Consider the following 21119-nt stretch of genomic DNA (forward strand, 5'->3'; position numbering starts at 1 on the left):
AAGAGATAGAAGATGGGGAGTGAGAGAGACTTTTGTCGTCTACAGTTCCGGCTGTGGGCGACACTTTGATGTGAAATTGATGATGATTGAAAGTTGCATGGGGCGCGCACACATAGCGAGTAGAGAGTTCCCTTTGTGACATTATGCAATGTGTTGTGCTGTGTGTTCTGTTGCCTGGCATACAAATTAAACAATTAAATCGAAAACAAGGCAATGTCTTGCTGGTTTCATTCTAATATCTATCTCGCATCTCCCGTTGCTAGATATGTGTCAAAACTACTTTGGTGGCATCGTAAATTCAATTCTTAAGCTTCTGCGTCAGCAGCAGCTGATGATTGTCATCATCATCATCATCTACAGCATGATAGAGAAGAGGAGCGAGAATGCTCATTGCATTTTTATCACTTACGCGAAATTGGTTTTTATGTGCCAGAGCCTCATGTGCGCCTATTAAATTAAAACGTTCGTCGCCTCTTCTTCCTTAGACGACGTCGGCGGCACTCGACATCAATTTCCACATCACAACTAGCACAAGCACAAGCACAATCGCAATCACACACAAGTCTCATACAAGTGAAGCTGAGAGCACTTGCAGATCCCACTCCGAAGGCGCAAAAGGCAGTTAAATAAAATGCCCAGTCGCCGTTTAAGCGATGACAATCAGCCAAATAGCCCAGTGATATATATCGTAGTCATACTCAGACTTCTTATAATGAAATAGCAGCAGCCACTTTAGGTGCCAGTCTGTTTTCTCCCCCCCTTCCTTCCTCTTACACTCATCTCTATCTGCTGTCTCCTGCTGTGCTGAGACACATCTTTTGTCGCCTGCATTGTTTATTGATTTATAGGCGCAGCCTTATAAACTCACAATGAAACTTGGCAGCACGACAGCTGCCTGATTGCAATGAATGGGTAATGGGTCGGTCAGCAGCTGAGCTTGCTCAGTAGGCGTCAATAAGTTGTATGTTTTATATGACAGCTTACGCATAGTTTTGGCTACTTAACCGGACAATTAAATCAAGATTATTTACCTGCAATGGAAGAGAGAATACCCTTTATTAGTTTTGTGTTGGTAGTAATAAGTAAGGTAATAATATTTATATGAATACAGAATTTATCATATATAGTGAACAGAAATATATTTTCAAGTCATTTAAATAAAAGAAATGTCCAATAATATTTTATTGATTTTTTGATTTTTTCATAATTTTGTTTTGTGCCCAGGAAAAAAATTTAGATTGAAGAGTACATTGTAAATCTTGAATAAAGATATTTTAGATCTTAAAAAATTCATGAAATGAAATAAGCTTAAAAAAAATTTAAATCACGATTTTTATGTTAAATTTTCATTTAAAGATTAAAAACATCTTAATCCAAAATTAAAAACTTACTTCATGTTTTTATTTTAAATTGAAAAGAAGATAGAAAATCTTAATTTATTAACTATTCGTTCTTAAAAAACCTTAAAAAAAGATTTTTAGGTTGAAAACATCTTAAAACAACAACGAAGTAATTTCTAAATTAACTTTTAATGACCTTCTTATTTAAGGACGTAATAAAATATTTTTTATATTCTTAATCACTTTTATTTTCTTTACAAATCATTATTTATTTTTAAATTTGATAATATACATGAACATATTTTCTAAAATACATTTTCAAGATTTCGTCATAAAAAGTATTTATAAAATTTGTAAAATATGTTCTCCAATTTTGTTGAATTTTATGTACTTTCTTTGTTCACAAGTTGCTAACTAGAAATTATTTGTAGTAAATAAAAACAATTTATAGCTGTACTTGTATCTCTTAATACACAATACGAATATAGTGCTGCATATATTTTCTAATTGCTATAGCTGCTCATAAAGTTTTTGGCTAAGTACAAAATAAATATATACGGAAATGCAGGCAACCACATTGACACCTGCTGTTTCAGTTTGCTTTTGTGTGCATATCAGACTATAACCAAATGATATACTATTAATTTGCAGAGCCTCTCTATGGCAGACTATGTATGACTATGGCTCTATGGTCAGTGGCAAGCCGGACAACAAACAAGGCTAGTAAACGAAGCCACCGACCGAGATAAAACCACCAGTCGAGCAAACCACACTCTGCTCTCTGCCAATGAAAAATCTGTCAAGCTCAGCAAACTGACAACTTAATGCCACAGCAGCCAGAGCCAGGATCTAATACGTTACCCAAGGAGAGAGAGTTTGAGCCAATGACTTTCGGAAAAAGAAGGAAACCACTTGACTGGAGGGAAGGGGAGGAAGGGTCAGAGACCATGACTGGTCAGTCAGAAGAGACGAGTGCGAGTTTCGAGTTCTCTGGCTGGTCTCTGTGGTAAAATTTAATTTAACATACAATTCAAAATGCTGTGCGACAAAATGCAATAGGGAGAGAGAGTGAGAGAGAGAGATAGAGTATTGGCTGTATCCAGGCAGAAACCAAACTCAGACCACAAAATACACAAAATGTTGCCAGGACACAAAAGAGAGACGTTGGAAGCTCGCATGGACAACGCATAACTTGGGCTCAACACTCAAGCCCTTAATTATATTGAGTGTATGAAATCCTTTAGCCACACAATGCGCCACACATACACTGACAGACACACACACACACGGACAAATCCAGGGCAACAGGAAGTGAAAGTGGCCCCAGACACAACAGAGGCTGAAGGCAGGCAATTCCATGTCCTTGAACAACACATAATCCAAGCAATTTGCAATTTTTGGTAATTTAACTTGACAAAACTTTTTAATGGCCAATGCCAGGCGTGCAGCTCAACTCTGCTCTGCTCAGCTCGAGGGGTTCAACGACAACAGTCACAGAAAAAATTGACAATGAATCCAGCTATCCAGTTATCCATACTTTTGAGAATAGACGCCATTTGTGGCGGCTTTCAATTGGATTTGCAACTGTTGCAACTTCTGTTGCGTTGTTAAAACTCAAATCCGCATACAACTCGAGTCGAAACCCTTTTTTTGGCCTCTGCCATAAAACCATAATTTTTGATTGTTATGTACTTTAAGCGGATTTCAGCTAAGGGAATATATTTTTTTTTTAAATCTCCTTTTTGCGTTGCTACTGTGAATGCAAATTCTCGCATCGAATGTTTTTCAATTTCGTATTTTGATGTTGGTCTATTATGTTTTATGATTTATGGCCGAGGACCATTAACTGCGGCTTAAGGCGTTAATATCCTTCTGCGCCAAAATTTTCTGTTTGCTGCGAATTTCCACTGTTTTGTTTTTTGTTATGCTATTGTTATGATTCCGCGTGGGATCTGTTAATGTGCGCTGATTTGTGGCAGCAAAAATATTTGTGGATTTAGCTTAGGCTTAACTGGGCTCAAGTGTGGCAAGGCAGGGGTTAAAATTACATGTCAATTTGTGGGAATATAATCAGATGAAAGCAAATCTAATTTGGGCCATAAATGGGAAGTAAAATTATGAGAAATTAAGCCAATTAATTTTCCCAGGAATAGAAATTATTTGAAGCTCCATTTGATTAAAAATTATGCAACATTTAAATTTACAAAATTAAATTTGTCTTTTTTTTACAATTTATTACAATTTTCATTGGAAAATAATTAGCAATTATTTAAAACTAATATTTGCTTTGCTGTTGCACGAAATTAAATATATTTAATTTCTGTTGTGAGGTTCATAAACTCCATAAATCATTTGAAAACTGATCTATCAACTTTGTGAGTTTCTACTCAACATTCTGTAGCTGATGAAATTGCCAACACTTTGAAAACTTGCTACGAATATTTATAGCTCTAATTACAAATAACAACAGTTTGCGTTGACAACAACAACAACAACAACAGAAGTCACGCCGCACTGGGAATATGAACAGTGCAGCAACAACAACAACAACAACTGGAAGTAGAAAATATTTCGACCATAAGCCACGATTTCATATAGTCAAGGTCCTTGGTTGGCATAAAAACAGTTTAACTGTCAGTGAAGATGACAAATTGCTCGCGAAGGATTTCATTTTAAATGCAATGCGTTGCAGTGGAAATTAAGTAAAAGTGCGCAAAACTTTGCAGGGAAAAACCCCTAACTACCATTACCGTTAGGTGGAAAAACCAACCCTCAAGCTCCTCTCGCGTTCTCTCTCCACATTGCGTCATGGCAACGGCAGCAACCACCGAAAATCTTGCCAAAAAGAAGCGCAACGGAAACGGAATTAAAAACAGCGACGCATTAGAGGAGGGACACCTTGTATTCCGTATTCCGTATTCCAAAAGGGGGAGAGTCCGAGAGAGGGGGAGGAGGGAGAGAGGGTGCCACAGTAGAGAATAACAAGGGGTGTGTGTGTGTTAGAGCCAGAGCCAGCTATTGCGGCCGCCTTTTATGTTTTGTACGGGAAATTAGGAATGGACAAAAAAGCCAAAAGGATTTTTCAGTCTATGGGTTAGTTGAGAGGCATTATCCAGACCTGGAACGAGAACGAGTATACGTTGAACGGGAACTTGGGAGTAGAAATTAATCGTGTAGTCGCTCAATGCTCAATGCCCAGTCAGACGTTTTATTGCAATTTCAAAAATGCCTATCAATGTTGCCGGGGACAACGCACGTGCATCAAGAGGGGAGCGAAGGGAAGGGTGGTACGGTGGTTGTACATATGATGAGCTCAACATATAATACTACGTATACAGAGAAGAGTTTGAGCTATCCGCTTATTAAAAATATTTGTTTGTTTATTTTTGCTGTCTGCTGTCTGCTGCAGCTAAACTGGGCATTGTCTTGCGACTAATGTTGCTGTTGGATTTATTTATGACTCGCTGGGGCATATAATTAAATTTTCAAACTTCACCTTTATCAACCTCAACGGACATTGCATACACACACTCACACACACACACACAGAGGAACACGTCAACAGCTACGAGTGCGGAATTTGAGTACATTTCCATGCTCATTTTATCGGTCTCTTTTCTATGTATGTTGTGCAATCCATTTGCTGTTCTCCTGTTACTATTTATTTTGTTGAGGGTTGTGTGCTTTAAAATTTAAACAAATTTCTATTTATTATTATGAACTGATTTCTATAGTATATGAGTAAGTAGGTAGAGAGAAAAATAATATTAGATAAAATCATTAGATCTATATAAATTATCTTAAATAATTGAAAAACAATAAAAGTAAGAATTATTGAAATTCAAACTTTATATTTAAATATTCTCTTCAATTTATTTTGAGCTTATTTCTCATTAAATTTTTGAGATTACAAAATTTTGATTAAAATCTTTAAGAATTATAAAATTACTAAAGTAAAATAATTCGTTGAGATGAAAATTCAATTTTTATATAGACACTTAAGTTTACTATTCCAATCATTCAATGACAAACAATAATTAAAATGTTAACTGACAAATTATTTTATCACAGCACAATGAATAACCTATTTCGCTTTTATCACTAAGGTTTAAGGTGTAAGGTTTTAAAATAATGCAATTTTTGAGATTCAAATATATAATTACAAACTTGCATTCCCTTGCACAATCTCTTGCATTTTTTTCAATATTCTCCCCAGTGACGCAAATCAGTTTGAATGTAATTACTTTTGATACTTTTGTTAACACTGGTTTGGCTTACATATTGCCAGATAAGCTGCAATGCATTTTGTCGCTCCCAGCTTGTTGGCCAACTACTATTCAAGCATTTGCCGCCTTTTCAATGCGATTCCAATGCAGCTTAATGCCGCATTTCCAGCTGTAGCTGTCTGTGTGTGTCTATGTCTTTGTCGGTGTCTTTTGTGTGGCATGTAATTGCAAATCCAATTAATTAACGAACTAACATAGTCACTGCAAATGTGCTTCTATCTGAGACATAAATAGCACACGACTAGACACGGACTCACACATCAGTTACAAATACAAATAGCAAAGACAACGACAAGTACCCTCAAGTCTAATGTATGCCATCTATCCATATACCTAATATAGTGTGAAGCTCTGTGTGTGTTCTACAATTTTAAAGTGGTCGGATGGGGTGGAGGGGGGATAAAGGCACAGCCAGTCAGTCATCCAGTCAGAGAGTGTGCAAGTAGCATCTGGCATCGTTTTTGGGGACGCTTCAAGTGCGTCTCAGGTTGACAAATGTACAACAATTAAGTGAAAAGTTCTTCGGATCCAATGATGATGATGATGATGCTGCCTGGAGGTTGTCAGGGAAGTTGAAAAGTGAAACCTGGCGCACAGATACCGAACGAAAACAAAACTTCCACGGATTTATGTCGCACATTATATGAGAGCAAACACAACAAGTTTTACTTGGAAACTAAAACCCCACAAAAACAACCACAAGCGCTAACGCTGACGCTAACGCGACATCAACATCAATTTCACTTTAATGTTTCCGTCCTTCACATGCTGAAAAACTTGAAGAAGAGAAATTATGCTAATAAATCGCAGCGACACGTGTCGTTGTACTCTCCTCAACACACAAAACAAAAAACTTAATGGACATGCGCCACGAAATATGCATTGAATACACTACACTTTGTATTTTTTTTGAGTGTTGCATTCCTTGGAAGGGGATTATGAACACGGCAGGCAGCAGGTCCTGCTGCACGCGGTGTTTACACATCATTTACATAAAACGAGCAACCGTTTCTTTTTTTCTCCTTTATACATATTTTTTGCAATTTCTTGAGCCGCGCTCGATGGATGGGAGAAACCTGTGCCCAACAAAGTTGTTAATTATACTTGACTGGACGACAGGCTCAAACTCCCTTCCAAAGAAAAAAATAAGGATGAAAGCTGCAGACGAGTGTACTCGACTGTGAGATACTCAGAACCTATTTTCAATAAAAATATATTTTAAAAATATACTGAAAATATACCGAAAGATACAAAAAATATACCGACGGCTATGTTTAGTATATTAATATAGAGTGCAAAAATAACAAATACTATGTAAAATATACCGAAAATATATCACAGACGTCTAAAATATACCGAAGACTGTATTTGGTATATCGATATAATAGTTATCTGCGTGCTAAATATAAAATGTTGTGTAAAAATACTCCAAAAATATATCGTAAAAATACCAAAATATAAAGAAAGGTATATTTAGTACATTAATAACACTTATCGCAAAAATTGGAAGTAATACCGAAAGCTATGTTTGGTTAAACGATATTATACTGATCTGCGTACAACAACAACAAATGCTGTCGATAGAAATATATCTTCTAGTTTCTGACATCAAGCGTTTCATACGGACAGACGGTCATAGCTATATTGTCTTGGCTATATACACATATTACATAAATTTCATGCAGTCACAAAATTGTCATACCCTGCTACCGCATGAGATGCAGGTACCCAGAATTAAAGCCAAGTTCGCGCGACCTGCAACGCTTTGCCCAGTCAAGCGCTGATAATAAAGTGTAGCATGGGGGAGGCGGAGAAGTGGGAGTTATACTGCGATATGGTATTCAGGAACTGGGTCCGTTTATGACGTGCCCGAAAAAATAACGAAACCATTAATCAGCGCCTCAGTTAGCCGCTTCAGAGTTCGCTTTCTCTGCTCTGCTTTTCCATTTGCCACTTCCACTTCTCTTTCTGCTCATTTGCAGCAGGTCGCGTGCGTCACATTAAGAGCGACCAGCCAAACGATTTTGCAGATAAAGACCAAACGATCAAGAAAACAACCAACGAAAATAAAACCTGTATACATATTACCTAATTGCAGTAATTAATGAGCTTAGTTTACATTTGTGATGAAGCTTAATTGAAACAGGACGCAATGAACCGAACTCAAATTATGAGCTCTCTGTTGGCTGTTGTAGCTTTCCTAAAAGCTTAGCGACAGTGCCAAAAATGTAATATTTTCAATGAAAGAAATTAAATTTAAGCGCACATATAGATTTTAATATGTAATTAATTAATTGACTTGATTTACTATTAAATGCAAACATATAAATAATTTATAAAACTAATTCGAAATTGATTTCTTGCTTTAAAGATTTGGGTTGTTTCACTAGCAAAATGAAGCATCATTCTAAATATTTCATAAGTATATAATTCATCTCAATTGTGCCTAATACTTGTCAAATTAATTTAAGACTCAAATCAAAAGTCAACTCATTACAAGTGCTTTTGCCTCAATCGAATGTAAACTAAATACCACTTAAAAGCAATCAAATGAAGCAAGAAAATCTGGCAACTTGAGCGCCAAAGCAATTAAATAAATAATTTTTGGCTTGTGCAAATGAAATATCAATAATTGTTGACAAGGCTGTAGATGTTGTTCGCAACAAATTGATATGTGTAAATAATTATGCTTGAAACGGAAAACACATTTTTGTGCATGTATCATAAAGTAAATATCAAATCGATGTCCAAAGTAATTGTAGAGGACGCAAAGCGGCCATTAAACTAATTGCATACATTTCACATTTTATTGCTAACATTCCCAAAATGCCAAATGTTTAATATGCAGAGAAATAAATGTTTCTCCTTCTTCTCTTTTCGCGTAACTGCTTCTAAAAGAGCAGAAGTCACACACAGCAAACATCGATTGGCATTTAACCTGAACCAACAACATATGGAAAATCAAAAGCGGCTAAAAGCGAAAGCAAATTGCTCGAAGGGTCGTCGCTGCCGCTGTCAAACCACCTGTGTGCCACCCAACCACCCACCCACATACGCCATTCCATTCACAATTTTGTGAATGGGTTGTGCTATACAAAGAGCAATCAAACTCCTCTTCCTACGCCTCTGCCACCTCCTCATCCTAAGCAAATTTCATACGAAATTAAATTAGAATTTTGGGTAGTTGTTTGTGTGTGACTCTCGTTCTGTCTTTTCTGTCCTCTCCAACTGTCTGTCTGTCTCTCTGTCTGTTCGCATTTGAATGAATGGCCAAAGGAAATTGCAGCACGCACGCACTGAAAGTGCCCCCAACAATAAACAACCTTCAACGGTTTAATAGAGATAAAGATACCCTGTAAAAATAAGCTTTTTGTCCCAAAATATTTTGTAGATAAGCAAAAACAATTTCTGATGATTATCTGCATATATGAATTGATTTGAGTTACTAAATATGTAGCTTACAAAAAATGTTTCGTGATAGTCAAATAAGTTCTAAAAATAATATCAAATTGCGCTGAAATTCGCTAGTAATCTAGATGATATGTTTATTTTTGACTACCTTGATTGTTTGACTTTAGTAAACTTTATCTAATCACGCTGTAATATGCTGACTAATGAACAAATGCGTAAGCAGTGACTAATAAAAATATATTCAATACTTAATTTCTATAAATTTATAATAACTTATATAATAAGCATTTCAAATTCATCTGAATATTACAAATAATAATAAATGACTAAATGAATGCCTATAAATGGATAATTGTTTAAGCTATGAAGTTTTTAATTAATTTCAATATTGTCAAAATAATTAGGACCGATTAAATCAGAAAATCATTTCAAATTTAAATCAAATCTTTTCGGAACAATAATAGCTCACCAATTATTGAATATTATTTGAAATTGAAATGACACTGTTTCTGACATAAATTCAAATTCATCTCAAATTGTGTGGATGCAAATTTTTAATAATAACCAAAGAAATTTTGCAGTGATAATAATATAATATTTGCTAAATAATATTTAAAAAAAAGAATGGCACTTTCTCTTTAATACATTCGCGACTATCCTCACATTAAAGTTGTAATTATACTATATGCAAATAACAGTAAATATGAAACTGAAAAAGTGCGAAATCCTTTTTTGCAGTGAACTTTCACAGGGAGAGGATGATGAACTTTTGGGAGTGTCTGTATGATGCAGACAGGCCGAAAGGAATGAATAAATGACCACAGGCAAAATGCGCTCTGTGCTCACTGAGTGCGTGTGTCTGTGTGTGAATGAGTGTCTGGGTGAGTGTTTGTGAGTACTTGTGCTCAGCAGAGCCAAATGCTCAAATGCTTAAAATGCCTACACAAATGTTTGCACATTTCAATTAAAATTTTGCTGTTTTAATCACCTTTACAGGTCGCCTGCCTAACTGCTTGCATTTTAATGAAAATCTAGCTGACTGGAAGGAAGTGAAGAACTGTTGAATAACACGACACTCGTACTTTCAAGCGATGCGATTTAATTTTAATGATAATCCTATGATCTATGTGTTAGTTGCTTAAAATGAAATTGCAGCCATCGGCAATGATGGTCATCTCGCTGTCCGTGCTCTCGGGCCCAAAGTCGCCATTGTACCACACGTATTCCATTTCCATGGGTATGCGAAGAGAGAGAATCGACATATTTTCATTGGGACACAGCGTTTCGGATTCCCCTGCAGTAACATCTTCATCTTCATCTTCGTCGTCATCTTCATTATCGCTTGGTGGCGTATAGCGCACTAGCTCCTGACTTCGCTGATATGGCACCAGAGCCTGAGCATTCTCACTGCAACTTGCCGGACGATCGCTGCTCTCACTTGCCACATTCACAACACTTCTCGTGAGATTCAATTGTCGGTCACTGCTACTTAGCACCGAACTCTTTGAATTCTGCGTTGCCTTGTTCATTTTTTCGAGGAGGAAATTGGAATGTTCTCACCATGGTGGGCAACTCGGTGGCCGTGGCACGTGGCACATTCCAATCGGTGTTGCCACCGGCTTTTACACGCACCGGATAACGGGTGTGATTAATGTTCTTATCCATGTCCTGGCCAATGTCCATGGGATGCGAACGCAGCAGACGTTGCAACATGATAAAACTGTGGCGCATCTCCATCAACTGTTCACGACCAAAAACGTTGCACAATGGCGAGCTGGAACGCGACAAAGCGTTGATCATAAAGTCTAGATCCTGATCCATATTCAAATTTCGATATATTCGTTGTGCCGGGAACAAAAGATTACAAATTTGGTGTGCAGCAGAAATGAAATTTCTTAACTCTTATCTATTGACAGACATCGCACAGAATCGAAACAATAATGTGATGTAAATAAGTCTCAATTTTTTAAGAAATGTATACAAATAAATTTCAAATCGAAACAATTTTAGAATTAACTCTTCAAGCTTATATTGCTGATCGAACAATGTTCGCATTAGTTCTAAGTTTTTGACTCTTACCCTAAAAATCAAGTAACAAATTGAACATTTGTATCTTTCAAATAGTTTAGCGTTTAGCTCGTCCGACAAAATGTTTTACATAAAGTGCTTTTGCAAAGGTCTCCAGTGAACAGCAGTGAACGATAAACAACAACAATAACAATAACAACAACTAACATAAGCATTGAGCAGTTTATTCTCGAGCAAGTCTCTAAAATAATACAATTTTCCTCTAAATTTAGTCGCAGATGCTGCAGGACTCGACTCTGCTATGTCTTCCCTCTACTATGGACAAATGTAAATGTCCTGCACATGAACGCATGACCATCATCATGGTCCTTGGTCCTTGGTCCTCTTTGACATCCTCCTGTTGTTTGTTAGTTAAAGCGAGCCCCAAGTTGAAGTGTGTCTTGTCTTGTCTTGTCTGTCTGTCTCTCTATAAGGCATTAGTTGCCTTGTACTCAGCTAACAAGCAGACAGACAGACTCACAGAGTCAAGGATATGTTGGCAGATCTCACACACTCACACACTTACAGTTGTCTGTTGTTTATTTGTTTACTTTTTGCCATTTGGCTGTGCGCAAGTTTCCTTCTAGCTTTCTTACACAAGTGCGAGCACGAGAGAATGTTTGTCCTGTTTTCCTTTTACTTTTTTCCTTTCATTTCGTTTTTTTTCGTTTCCTTTTTCTTTTTTTCTTGTCATGAATATTTTCATATTTCCATCTGCCTGCATGCTACTGACTGCTCTCTCTCTTTCTCTTTATCCTGCCAATTGTGCGATAGAAAACTTTTGGCTGCCTCATGTGTAAGGCCATGTTATTTAATAGGCTTTTGTGACTTGCGACGACGACGACGACGTTCTCAAAATGGCTGGCTGGCTGGCAAATGTTTGCTCCTCAAGTCCTCACTTTGCTCTTCCTCTGCCCACATCCTTTGTTTGGCCCTTGTCTGCGATGACTCAAAGCCAAAGGCTTCCCCCAGAAGAACACTCTCTCTCTCTCTCTCTCTCTCACTCTTCTAGTTTGTTATCCTTTGTGTATGCACAGTGGCTGCTGCTACTGCTGCTGATGTTTTTGTTGGTAATGCGTTTAGTTTATTAAACATATTTTTGGTGCAAAACACACACAAACTAACGACGAAACACAACTGTGAAGAGTTTCGGTTTTTGGGTTTATGTTTCTATTTGGTTTTTGCGTCTTTAAGCAATTAAACGCCAGTCGAAGCATCATAAAAGTAACTTGTGTGTGTTCTCCCAAAGTGTTCAATAAAAACCAACAGGAATTGCCTGGAAGTAGGTCAAGCCATTAAAAATGCCACCAACAAACACTCTCACCTCACTCCTCAACAACACACATACAAATGGCCAAACACACTCTAGATTTATGTGCTGGCTGTTTGTCGTTAGTGCACTGTAAAAATCGAAGCCAATCTGCAGATGAAATTCATTCGAAAGGCGAAAAAGTTTCGATTAATTATACAAAACACTTAAGTTAAAAAAAAAATTTCAAAAAATAAATTCAGCAAACGTTAATTTCAATGAAATACTAATCTTCTGAATTATTTATTTCATATAATACAATTTTCCCTTTTTTCATAGGATCAATTTTACTTTATCATATTATGTATTTTACTTTGTTTAATTATTTGCATATATTTTTATATATCAACACTATGTGCAATCAAACATCTTTTTTAATTTAAACCATTTTTACATTTTTCAAAATTAAATGTTTAATATTGTACTATTAAATTATTATTTTCTTAACTGTCGTTTTCTTTATTATTATTATTATTATTATTTTTAATATTGGTTATATTTTTTTTATAAAATTTACATTTCTCAAAATTTTAATGAAATGATTGTTCATTTAAAATCTTTTTAATATGTATAATATTATTTTTGCTTTTTCTAGACATTTATAATAATTTCCTGAAGAAAAACTCTCTTAACTGCATACAATTTTTGTTGAGTGTAATTGTGCTGTCGTTGTTTAATCGTTAAAGGGATTGCAATCGACTTCTTCTGTTGTCGTTGCCTTTGCCTTTACTTAATATAGTTAAAGTTTGAGTCGTGCGTTGACATTACAATCGAAGAGGGTTGAGTAAACGCAGCAGGGACACACACACATACACACATGTCTCTACGCTACATGTGAAGTCATAACAACAGAGGGCGCCACCTGCTAGTATGTCGCAGTTGCTTTACGTCTCCACACACACACACACACACTAGTACTTTGACCCCCCCGCGTTGAATGTTGTCGAACAAGGCAAAAGTTGCCTGCTAAATGCTTTCTGATTGTTATTTTTCGTGTTTCTCTCGCAGCACTCCTTGGCATATTCTCAATGTTGCCACATCCAAATTACAATTATTACATGCCACTGCCTCAGAGTTGCCCCCCTTCCCCTCCCCCACCCCCTCCAGCCACTTTTTGCAGTTTACTTCTGCCTCGCCAGCTTTCAACCCAGAAAAGAAACTTTACTCTCTCTTCCTCACTCTCGACTCAAACTTCTTCAGTGGGGGGAATGAGGAAAGAAGTTGCAGAGTTTTTTGGTTTTCGCTTTTTGCGTTTTGCTTTTGTAGAAATGCAAAATCTGGTAATGTAGGCGTGTTTAACATAAACTTAAGCTGTTTGTAATGACTTTGTAGCGCTTTTGCTTTTTCGGTTAGCTCCTTGGCATGTCCTTAAAGTCGCAAATTTAATGAAAAAAGTTTAGAGCACGACTACAAAGGCAACTCGAATTCAAAAGCTGCCCAAAAGGCATATAAATAGTTGTGGCAAAAAATTTCTAATAATGGCCGACCCCACAAAATGTGAAGTGAACAACGCTAATGAAACGCAAAAGTTTAAGAAGTTGCGGAGAATCAAAGGCAAAAGTGAGTTGAAATTCTTGTTAGAAAATTAATTGCAAAATGTTCAACTAAAGATGGCAAATAGATTTCCCCAAAAATGTCATTTATTCCACGCAAATAATAAGCTTCTTCTTTGGTGCTCCTGACCTAAAATTAGTATAAAATTTGTATCATTTATTCCACGAAAATAATCAACTGAGATCTACTTTATTTGCGTACTCCATTTGTTGCAATTTATGTAGAACTTTTTATTAGAAAAAACCCATTCAAAGCCACAGTTGGTTCATTATTTGGAATACCGTCAAATTTATGCTTATCCCAGCTTTTTGCACCTTTTTTTGATACACCTTTCAACACCTTCGAAAGGATCTAGAAGCTGACCTGACTGCTCGTTAATGATAACAGTCAAACTGGGAAGAAAGTCAAATTCGTATCATTAACTCTGCTGAGTGAAGACCAAGCATAAAACAGAAATACCTTTTGCCGGATAAGCAGCTCATTACTCAAAAGCAGGCCAACGGAAAAATAAAGGTTTTTCTCACACACAAGCAAAAAGGGAAAACCATCAGAGAGCCTCTTTTGAGGGTCCTTTCGTATAGGGGGGGAATGGAACAGTGTCTGTGATTTACAGCCCTTGGGGCGATTAGAGTAAATGCGTAGAAAGAAATTGCTGGGCTCAGCGAATGTCCGTCTTACAAATAAAACATAATAATAATTTGTTATAAAAAGCAAAAGCAGAAGCAGCCAGCACACAAAGAGATAAACAAAATAAATGACAAAAGCATGTCAGCACAAAAGCCGAAAAAGGAGTCGGCAATTGCGACTGCAGAAACAACATCGACGACGACAACGACGACCAAAAAACTAAAAGACAATTTTTTTTTGGGTTTCCCCCCGCTCTACGCTTTCCCTCTGTGGCAGCTGTGCAACCCTCAGCAGTTTTTTTTTTTTTTTTTTTTATTTAGCTTGGGGTGCCTTTCTTAGCGCTGCTCCTACTAGAGACATTTGCATAAATTATCATTTGTTTAACAAGCCCAACAAAAAAGAAAACCGAACTGAAGCAAAGCGAACCGCATTGAGATACCTTGAAATGGTAATGTAAATGGAATCAGCGCTCTGTCCCAGGCTAGTAGATGCTAAGAGATGCTGTCTGTTGTCTGCTGTTTGCTGTTTGCTGTCTAAGGGCAAATTGGTAATAAAAGCCAAATGCATAAAATAACATAAAACAAGAATTTATGTGCAGAGCCAGAGAAGAAACGACGAATATCAAACCAATTGCAATAAAATGCAAATTTAAATGCTAAAAATGGTGAACGAAAAATGCGCCTTAAAGTCGACTATACGTTTACATTTACAGTTCTCTTCTTTTTTTGCTAAAGTTTTTAATATTTTATGCTTAATTTTGTTGAACATTTTCAAGCAAATAAAACAACAAGAAAGTAAAGAGACGAGGCATGCCACAGGCTGTTTATTTTGACAAGAGAGAAAAGAATGAAGGGCTGCAATTTGACTGGGGGAAGAGAAAGTGGGGAGAGGGAGAAATGTGTGTGTGGTTGTGCGCCTACTCCTCATAAAAATGTCTGTCTCTTTATGTTGCGGTTGTTGTTCTTGCTCGCTGCCTTGTTTCCAAGCAGCTGAGCACAGCTGTGGCGCAGCAGAGAGCACAAACATTTCCTTACATTTTAATACACTTTTCGCCTGACACGCCCCCTTCCACCTGGCTCACAACCCGCCTCCAATACACCTTGTGTCGGTTGTAAGCAACAGCAAAAAGCAACAGCCGGCGGCAGGTGAAGTTTTTCTCGTTGCTCGTTCGTACGTTCGTCTTTTTCGCCTTCTCCCTTTTTGCGCCCCCCAAACAAAACTTTTTCTGCACAATGAATTTTTGCGCATTTTCCACCTGTATGAGCCACCAGCATACAGCCTTCACCCTCCCCTCCTTCTGTTGCCTCTAACTTCTAGTTACGCCACTGCAGGAAATCGATTCGTTGTGGTTGTCGCTCGGTGTAATGATGGAACGAAAGGCTAGTGAAAATTTTCCATTTTCCATTTAATTTTCCCTTCTATGCTTTTGAGCTTCTCTTCTCTTTTTTTTTGATAGTTGCGCCAAAAGTCAGAGAGAGAATAAAAGCTTGCTTGCTCTTTGCGGGCAACTATGCAAATACTAGGTAAATACCATGGCTTAGTCTTTGGCAAATTACAAAAAGTGTTGAGGAGTGAGGGAGAGGGAGAGCTGCCAGGGGACAGTGTCAAAGTTCAGTTGAGCCTTTGAAGCAGTCTCTATTAGCAGCACAAATTATACATAAATGTATATGCAAAAAAAAAACGAAGAGTGCAGAAATCTCAGCTAATTAGAGTCAACAGCACAATCATTTGAAATGCAAATGTCAAATGGCATAATAAGTGTGCCCTGGAGTGTGTGAGTGTGTAAGGGTGTGAGTGAATATGTGTTTATAAAGCTTGTTTAAATAAATAGCAGACCAAAGCAGGAGTTATTAGAAGGGGAGCAAGCTAAAGATAACTAAGCAAGAGTCTGCAAAACAAATGAATATAGAGAATTTATGGTAAATTTAATAAAATAAATTTTCACATTTCAAAGTCGTTGAATATTGAGCAAAATATTTAAGTTGCCTTAAGAAAGTTGTTTAAGGAAATTTTGTTATGCAATTTAAAAGCTTTGTCAAATATTCAACTACAAAAATTCACTTTAAGAGTGGACATTATGAAAAGCAATAATTTAAAATTATTATTCAATTTCGTATTAATTTATTCATAATATTCTAAAGTACTACCTACTTTTAAGACTGATAGAATGTGATTAGTATTTTATTGTGCATATGATAAAATATGCACTTCCCATTAATTTATATTATAATTTATTAGAGCTAAGATATTTCCAAAATAAACAGCTCATATTATTTTTCTGCCCACTACTCTGCTTTGGCTGACAATCTGGTTATATCTATATACCAAGTACATCATTTTGTATATTTTTAGTATTTTTGGGTATATTATTTTGCCATATTTGAAAAATTATACAGCATTGTTTTGACTTTATTCATAATGGGTAGCGAGTATCTCATAATCGAGCACACTCGATTGTTACATTCCTAATTGTTTCATTTTAAACATTTTAACAGAATTCCGAAAAACTCTCTTTAAAGCGAATGTTAATGTTTTGCTCTGAAGTGGCCCGCAGCCAAAGTCGTTTAATGAAAATTCAAAATGTTTTAAAGGCGCACATCATGAATTTGATGTGGGTAATTATTGGCAGACTTCTTGTGCGACCAGAAAAAAGGGTTGAGAGTGTCTGAGATTTATGCACGATATGAGGTTGGTCTCAGTCTGTGTGAGTAGAGATGTTGTCACCCCTCTCAAGCTAACACAGAGCATAGAATTTCAATTAAAAATTAGCACTTGGTCGTTAATATAAAATATTGCTAATTAGATTGCTCTCGGCGAACAGAGAGAGAAGAGAAGGCGAGAGAAAACAGTAGCGTTAACTGCCGCCTTTTAGAGTCTATCTCGCATTGATTTTAACATGGTCATGAATATTAAATTACCAGTAGACACACACATAGAGAAATAGAGAGAGGAAGGGAGATGGCAGCTAAAGTGTGGCGTCTTTTTTGCTCCACGTATTATTTGCTTTGGTCGAGGCGAAAGTTTGTCTGCCATAAATTAAAATCCTAACGCCCGGCAACACGCCCACACACACACACATACAACACACACACCTCCCATTCTGCCTCTCACCCACACTTCTCTCGCTCTCTCTCTCTCTAGGCGCCTGCCACTCAGAACGTTGACGGTAATTAACTTTTAGGCATTTCCTATGCATATTTATAGGGGGAGAAGCAGCACCAAATTGTGGGTGGCTTTGGGGCGTTTGTTGCTTGCATAATATTAACATATATATTGGGTGGGGAAACAGAGGGGGGAGGAAGGAGAGGCGAAGCCTGTGCTGCAACATGCCAACACTCTGACAGATGATGCGTACAAGGCCGAGGCCAAAAGCACCAACAAAAACAACATTTATATTCACATTTTTCACGCAACTTTTGCGTTTTGCCCACGTTCTCTGCTTTGGCGGGGGGCGTGCTGTGTGGGCGTGGCGGACACACACACACACACAGAATTCACTGCAGATTGGAAACTCATTTTCTTCTTATTTTTTTTATTTTTTTTGCGCTACTGCTTTTGCCATCTGCTTTTGTCATAAATAAATAATGAATTAATCATCAGTTTAGCTACGCATTATTTCTTGAAGAGGTTTCTCTTCAACAAGAGATTTTCAATTGTGCATTCAACTGAAAAATGCTTGCCATATTTTCATCATTTTCATTTTGCCCACTAGAAGAAAAATCTACAAAATTCATTCACTCATAAATTATTAATGATATATTAAAAGCGCGCTTCATTTTTTTTCTGTTCATATAATATATTATTTTCAAATGAATTTCCTTTTCAGCCGATGGGTTGTCAGTAACAGTTAAAAACGAGTTGACGTCTCTCCAATTAGATGTAGGTGTTTTCTCTTGAACAGCTCAAAAAGGTAGAAAAACACCACCTGACATTTAAGCTAAGGTCATGAGGTTTTTTGAGTGTGGCAAAACATGCTTAGAAGTTGCTTTTGGGGTGAAGTTTGCAATTAAATTCATGGCGAAATTCACACAAGACTTTGAGCTGAATTTATTCATATTTTTTTATGCTGCTATATTTTGTTGCATATGGTATATTTCGATTGTAGTACTTCAACGATATACCAAATATAATCTTTGGTATATTTACGTATTTTTGCTCTATATTATTTGGTATACTTTAAGAATAATATCGCACTGTTTTGATTTTATTTAAAATCAGTAATGCGTATCTCACAATCGAGCACACTCCACTTTGGCATTCGTACTTTTTTTATAATTATTTTGTCGAGCAGCTTGCAAACTATTTCTTATTAAGTGTTCAATAAATTTGTATGTACGTTTAGCTCTAGAAAATTCTTTTAAAATATTATAGGAAAAATTTTGAATATTTACAAATTTTTATACAAAAAACACTACTTAAATTGATTGAGGTATTTTATTGTAAACATTTATAATATCTACAATATTTCTTTCTCAACAAACTTTAATATCATTTTCGACTCGTTTGGCAAAAAGAAACTCTCAAGTGTTCTAAGTCAATTATTGCTGTTAGCTTCAGTGAAGTATAGAAATTCAATTTGTGCCCATAGGCAACAGTAACTCATCTGGCAATTGCCAAAGGTACGAGTACAAACTACGTTACATTGTGACTTTGAATTTTAATTGAAAACATGATGGTAAAAGGGAGATGTAAAGCAACCAAAAAAGGAGAAAAAAGCAAGTGTAGCAACAATATTGGCATAAAACTACACTTAAAACTCAATCAACTGCGTCTAACAATATTAAAAGCGGCTGCACAGAAAGAGAGAGAGAGACTAGTTAAAGGGGTAAACATAACGCATACGCCATGTGGTGCAGCAGCGGCTACGTTGAAATAAAGAATGCAATCAATTTGTCAACGTCTCTCTCTCTCTCTCTCTTGTTGTTGTTGTCGGCGTTGTAGCTGCTGCTGTTGTGTTTACTGCCACTTGGTTGTCTGTCTGTCTGTCTCTCTGTCTGTCTGGCAGTCTAGCCTCTCGTCCGCCTTGTCATCACACACGTATGCCGGCAATTTATGTTGTCGTCTGTGGCTCTCTCGCTCTCTGTCGCTCACACTTGGTTTGCTTCCTCGTAGTAAATAAATTTAAAAGCGCCAGGGTGCTTGTTCGTGGGCGTGTCACCGCCTCAAGCAATTTGCCGTGTCGAGGTGACTGGGCAACATTTTCGCAGCCACTGTCTACGTTGTTGTTGTTGTCCTTGTCGCTGTCGTTGCCGTTGATGATGACATTCAAATTTACTGTGACACTAGTAAATTCAATTAAAATGCTATGCACTGCTTGGAAGACAACAACTACTGGAGTACTGGGAGTACCACATTACTTTTGCGGCCTAGAAAAAGTGCAAGTTGATGCAGCTTAAATCAATGCTGCAGAATTGTCGGCACTTAAGTGCAATGCGGCACTGCCCAAGCCTAATGACTCTGCCGCAACAAAGCAGCGCCTGTTTTGTTTTGGACCGCAAATATTAAATCCTTAATCACATAACGCAGACGCTCAAGTGCCGAGTACCGAGTACCGAGTGCCGAGTGCATTGCAAAGGATGTTGAGTCTGGCCCTAAAGGCATGCAGGCAACGAAGAAGAAGAAGCGAGCATAAAAAACAAACATACAAACAACATACTGCTAGAGACAGGGCAAGTTGTGCACGTGTCATTGTTGTTGCTAGGCTTATGATATTATTGCACTTGTCAGGCAGAGCGAGAGAAAGAGAAAGAGTGAGAAGAAAGAGTGAGTGTGACGCCATAAAGTATGCAAAGTTTTATGAAAACAGCAAACAGAGGCACAAGTAAAAGGATGGTAAAGGAAAGCTGCCTTAAAAGTAAGCAACAGAGACATGCCAATGCAGCCAGAGCTGCCACTTCAGCTGCAGCTCTCTCTCTGTGAAAATATGTCAGCTGCGGCTCATACGACGTATGCGTAATATTTTTGCATTCAAACTGAAATCAAATTTGCACATTGTGTGCAAGGGCACAAATGCATTGAAATGTTAGGCAAGCTAACACACACACACACACACACACTGAAGAGATAAGCAACCCTTAACGATGAATGAGAGTGTCGTTGTCGTCGTCTGGAGTTGTTGTTGCTGTTGCTGTGGCTGTCATCGTTATTGCTTTTGGGAATACACGACGAATATGAAAACGAAGGCATGCCATCGCACATCGCACAGTTCGCATTTCGTTTCCATTTGCATGCCAGAGCTTAACCATCGTCGAGCATTTGCCAGCTCTCATTCTCTTTTATACATTTTAATTTGAAAGCGCTTCAGCTACTGCTGCTGCTGCCTCCATAGACCACAAACTGACTGACTGACTGACTGGCAGAATGACTGGATGACTGCCTGACGTTTGTTTTCATGTGGCGCACATCTATTTTTTATAAGCAGACGCAATTGTTTCGAAAATGAAAGGTTAAATGTTAAATGTGACTTTGAAAACAATGGGCAAAGCTACCTTCCCCTCTCCACTCTTCTTGCTGTCGAAGGGAGTT

At 37.3% G+C, this 21119-nt stretch overlaps 2 protein-coding genes across 4 annotated transcripts in view; both read right to left on the reverse strand.

The window, feature by feature from the left end:
* The window catches only part of LOC132798050 (E3 ubiquitin-protein ligase TRIM9), a 102562-nt gene that overhangs the window by 59599 nt on the left and 21844 nt on the right, over positions 1-21119 (reverse strand). The window lies entirely within an intron of this gene.
* On the reverse strand, positions 10117-11058 carry LOC132790904 (uncharacterized). Its single transcript, XM_060799666.1, is given in 2 exon segments — positions 10117-10567; positions 10569-11058. Coding segments are annotated over 2 exon segments (690 nt in total). The 5' UTR covers positions 10859-11058; the 3' UTR covers positions 10117-10167.

This window comes from Drosophila nasuta, chromosome 2L (genome assembly GCF_023558535.2).
Source record: "Drosophila nasuta strain 15112-1781.00 chromosome 2L, ASM2355853v1, whole genome shotgun sequence".
In the NCBI taxonomy this organism is placed as follows: Eukaryota; Metazoa; Arthropoda; class Insecta; order Diptera; family Drosophilidae; genus Drosophila; species Drosophila nasuta.